Source organism: Myiozetetes cayanensis, unplaced genomic scaffold, assembly GCF_022539395.1.
Source record: "Myiozetetes cayanensis isolate MyiCay16 unplaced genomic scaffold, myiCay2020 scf513, whole genome shotgun sequence".
Classification (NCBI taxonomy): domain Eukaryota; kingdom Metazoa; phylum Chordata; class Aves; order Passeriformes; family Tyrannidae; genus Myiozetetes; species Myiozetetes cayanensis.
In genome coordinates this window covers 8,626-13,443 of record NW_026087758.1, presented here as the reverse complement: position 1 = coordinate 13,443, position 4,818 = coordinate 8,626, and the positions used below count along the sequence as shown (strand labels likewise).

At 50.1% G+C, this 4,818-nt stretch overlaps 1 protein-coding gene across 1 annotated transcript; it reads right to left on the bottom strand.

The window, feature by feature from the left end:
• Nucleotides 1-3,299: 3,299 nt before the first annotated feature.
• On the bottom strand, nucleotides 3,300-4,618 carry LOC126649903 (gastrula zinc finger protein XlCGF49.1-like). Its single transcript, XM_050334269.1, has one exon. It carries the CDS (start codon nucleotides 4,608-4,610, stop codon nucleotides 3,984-3,986), a length of 627 nt encoding a protein of 208 aa, XP_050190226.1. The 5' UTR covers nucleotides 4,611-4,618; the 3' UTR covers nucleotides 3,300-3,983.
• Between the last annotated feature and the right edge of the window lie 200 nt (nucleotides 4,619-4,818).

The following is a 4,818-nucleotide window of genomic DNA, read 5'->3' as shown; positions in this document are numbered from 1 at the left end:
GAAGCTCCTCTGCCAACATCCATGTTATATCACAGCTGTCCCTTTGTTGTCACCAGTCCCCTGTGACGTCACTTGTCCCCAGTGATGTCACTGCTGTCCCTGTGATGTCACCAGTGTCACCGATGGTGTCACTGATATCTCTGCAATGTCACCTCTGTCCTTGTGAAGTCACTGATGTCCTCTGTGATGTCACTGATGTCCTTGGGAGATCACGGCTGCCCCTTTGTTTTCACCAGTCTTCTGTGATGTCACTGGGCCACAATGATGTCACTGCTGTCCCTGTGATGTCACCACTGTCCCATTTGATGTCACCAATGTCTCCCATGATATCACTGGTGTCTCTGTCTTGTTATCCAGGTCCCCTGTGATGTCACTGATGTCCCTGTGACATCACAGCTTTCCCTTTGTTGTCACCAGTTTCCAGTGAAATTTCTGGTCCCCAGTGACACCATTGCTGTCTCTGTGATGTCACCACTGTCCCCAACAGTAGCACCATGTCCCTGTGATGTCATCGATGTTCCTGTGATGTCACTGATGTATTTGTGACATCACAGCTTTTCATTTGTTGGCGAAAGTTGCCTATGATTTCACAGGTTCCTTTGTTATGTCACCACGGTCCCCTGTGGTGTCACCAATGTCCCCAGTGATACCACTGAATCTCTGTGTTGTTGCCTCCTCCCCCTGTACTGTCACCAATGTCCCTGTGACATCACGGTTTTCCCATTGCTTTAGGGAGTCCCCTGTGATGTCACTGCTGTCCCAGTGATATCACCACTGTCCCCAGCAGTGCCACCATGTCCCTGTGATGTCACCAATGTTCCTGTGACATCACTGCTGTCCCTCTGTTGTCACTCTGATGTCACTGGTCCCCAATGATGTCCCTGCTGTCTCTGTGATGCCACCACTGTCCCCTGTGATGTCACCAATGTCCCTGATGATGTCACTGGTGTCTCTGTGATGTCATCATGGTCCCCTGTGATGTCACCAATAGCCCTATGATATCACGACTGTCCCTTTGTTGTCAACAGTCCCCTGTGAGGTCACTGGTCTCCAATGATGTCACCAATGTCTCTGTGATGTCACCACTATCCCCTGTGATGTCACCAGTGACAGAGATAATATCATTGGTGTCTGTGATGGCACCACTGGCCTTCTGAAGTCATCGATGTCCCCTGGGATGCCACCAGTGTCCCTGTTAATGCAACTGGTGTCTCTGTGGTGTCATCATTATCCCCTGTGATGTCAACAATGTCCCCAATGATGTCCTACTCTCTCTGTGATGTCACCACTGTACCGAGCGGTGGCACCATGTCCCCTGATGTCACCAATGTCCCTTTGATGTCACCAGATCCCTCTGATGTCAGCAATGCCTCTATATGACATCACAGCTGTCCCTTTCTTGTCACCAATCCCCTGGGATGTCACTGGTCCCCACTGATACCACCAATGTCCATGTGATGTCACCACTGTCCCCTGTGTCCCCAGTGATGTCACTGCTGTCTCTGTAATGTCACCCTTTTCCTCGTGAAGTCACCAATGTCCCCACTGATGTCACCACAATAATTTCTTGCAATCGCAACAGTCTCCTTGAGCTGTAATGAAGTTTATCTGGTGGATGGTCACTTTAATGTCCCTAATTGATGTCATTAATGTCACTTTGCAATCACAACAGTCCCTTTGTTTTCACCAGTTATCTGTGATGTCACTGGTCCTCAGTGATGTCTTCCAGGCCCCTACGATATCACCAGACCCCTTTGATGTCACTGATGTCCCTGTGACATCATAGTTGTTCCATTTTTTTAACCAGCCCCCTGTGATGTCACTGGTCCCCAGTGATGTCACAGCTGTCCCTGTGGTGTTACCACTGTAACCAGAGGTGACACCGTGTCCCCGTGATGTCACCAATATCCTTGTTATGTCACCAGACCCCTGTGATGTCACTAGTATCCAATGATGTCACATATGTCCCTGTGATGTCACCACTGTCCCCAGATGTTACTTCATATCTCTTTGTAGTGATGTCACTGATGTCTCTTTGATGTCAACCATGTACTTGTGATGTCACTGATGTTCCATGATGTCACTGGAGCATTCCAGACATCACAGCTGTTCCTTTGTTTTCACCAATCCCCTGTGATGTTACTCGTCCCCAGTAATGTCGACCAATGTCCCTTTCATTAGGGTTACGGTTAGAGTTAGGGTTTAGAGTTTGGCTTAGGGTTAGGGGGTTTGGGTTTAGGTCTAGGCTTAGACCATTGTGCATTCTCATTGTTACGGTCGGTTACCATGGCAACCATTACACATTCCCATTGTTGCCTCAGTTACTATGGTAACCATTATGCATTACAATTGTTATGTTGGTTACCATGGAAACCATCTGTAACACACAGATAATATAAGAATGTCATAGATTATGCTTCTCCATTGTTTCTGCCCATCAAAATCTTCCTATCAAACATTCTCTGTCAGCTCTCTGAAAGAAGTTCCCACCAGGACTTCCCACTGCACTTTTCCTGCCAAAAGATCCTGTTATTCTTTATGGTTATTATATCTCCTCCAACATATCAACTGGCTACAAGCCAAGAAACCACGTTCAACCTCCTGTGAACACTATAAAAGTTGAGGATAAATTTTGGAAAATCAGGGAGAGGAAAGGGAGAAGAACTGGTGACTGTAGCCGAGAATCTCTGCCCACCTCCCCTCACCTTTTCTCTGCCACCGCGTGCTGCCTGCCTGCCACCAGAGACTGGAACTGTGCCAGCCTGGAGAGAGCTGAGACCACCGTGCCACATGTGGGAGTTCTACCTTATCCTTCTACCCTGACCATATTTCTGAGGGCCCAAAGCTTCGGCTGAGCTGAGACCCTGCACGGCCTGGGACAGGGGCATGAGCGGTGAAACCACACCTGGTGCATTGCAGAGAACTAAAGCTGTCAGACCCCCTGCAGCTACAAAAATAACATCCAAAAGCTGCAGGGACAGACAAAAAAAGGCAGAAACTGCTTTTCCTCTGCCACATACACCAGCTCAGCAGGTAAAGGAAGTTTTCAGTGGTATTTTTTCTCTGCATCTAGAAATAATCTTAGCATTTTCTAACCTTTTCTTATTTTTCCTCGTTCTCTTTGCATCTCTTAGCAATCAGTTTTTGGTATCAACAGATAACTTGTGTGAGTTTTAGTTTTGCTCATGGGAATATCCAAATCTGAAGTTCTTTCTGCAATATTAAAGCAGATTGTAACAGGGGACTATGGAAAAGTGGGAAGAATAGGGAGAAGGGTGGAAAAGTGGGGGTGGTCTGGCAGGTCCAAGAGTCCCATGGGGGTCTTTGGGAAAGGGAGGATTTATAAAAGGGGGGTGGGCCCTCTGAGTTCCAAACTTACTGTGGGATGTGGGGCTGCTGGATCCAATCTCAGCCTTGGGTTATGACAACACTTTCAGTTTAGAGGAATTACAGAGGTGGGACTGAACCACTTTTGTTCCCCAGGTTTTAATAATAGCAAATCAAATCTATTGATAGAAATGAATTATTTAGGGTTACAAATCATCAGACAAAAGCTCTTCATCAAAATTATGTACTCCACAATAGAAACACTAAAACTACCAGTAGGACAGGATAAGATAGGACAGTGCTCTACACTAAAGAAATTGTTGAAGCAATTCTACTCAAGCTGGCACCAAAGCAAGAATTATGAATCAGAGATGGATGGAACTCCCCCAGACCAACGCTCGGGGGGAGATCTCTGCTCTCAACCTCCAGCACTGACCTTGGGGGGTCCCAGCCAAGGCAGGAATCTCCACACACCCCTCAAGAAGGGTTCTGTTGGCACAACCTGCCCCTGGCAAAGGGGACTGGCCCTTTCTGGTAGAAAGGGATGGACTGATGGTCACTGGACTCCAGGGGTGTCCTCACCATCAGGGGGGTCATTCAGGGTGGGAGCAGCGGCCAAAGCTCTTCCCGCAGTCGGGGCACTCAAGGGGCTTCTCTTACTGGTGGGTCCGTTGGTGTCTGGTCAAGGTAGAGCTGCAGGTGAAGTTCTTCCCACACTCCCCACACTTGTAGGGCCTCTCCCCGGTGTGGATGCGCCGGTGGGTGACAAGGGTGCCGTTCTGTTTGAAGCCCTTCCCGCAGTCAGTGCAGCGGAAGGGCCTCTCCCCTGTGTGTGTCTGCTCATGCCTGAGGAGATTCCCGGTGTCCTGAAACCTCTTCCCACATTTCAAACACTTGTAGGGCCTCTCTCCAGTGTGGATGAGTTGGTGCCTGCGGAGGGCAGAGCTGAAACTGAAGCTCTTCCCACATTCCCCACATGTGTAGGGTCGTTCCCCAGTGTGGATGTGCTGGTGTTGGATCAGGTTGGAGCTGTGCCTGAAGCTCTTCCCACATTCCCTACACGTGTAGGGCCGTTCCCCAGTGTGGATGTGCTGGTGCCTGAGGAGGTGGGAGCTCTTCCTGAAGCTCTTCCCACATTCCAAGCACCTGAAGGGCTTCTCCCTGCTGGGAGGCTGCTCAGGGACCACCAGCTCCGAGCTCCGGCTCAAGCTCCGGCCGCCTTCCCGGCACAGGACGGGTCTTTCCTCCTCAGAGCTCCCTGGGTTGGCTTTGCAGCCCCTCATCTGGGGGTATCTCCAGGCCTTTTCCTCCCCGCTGCCCTTCCTTCCTGTGCCGGGGAGCCCTTCAAAACGGCCTCTCCCACCAGGCTCTGCTGGGGGGATTTGTCCTCCGTGCTCTCCGTCCTCAGCTCAGGGCCTGGGGCAGGAGAGAAGGACAGGCAGGGGATTTGCCTCCGGCCCAGAGGGAAGGCCAAGGACATCCCCCAGATCC

Bases quoted from the DNA above. Each gene is read 5' to 3' on its own strand.
- LOC126649903 (XM_050334269.1), bottom strand. From the start codon at position 4,610: ATGAGGGGCTGCAAAGCCAACCCAGGGAGCTCTGAGGAGGAAAGACCC.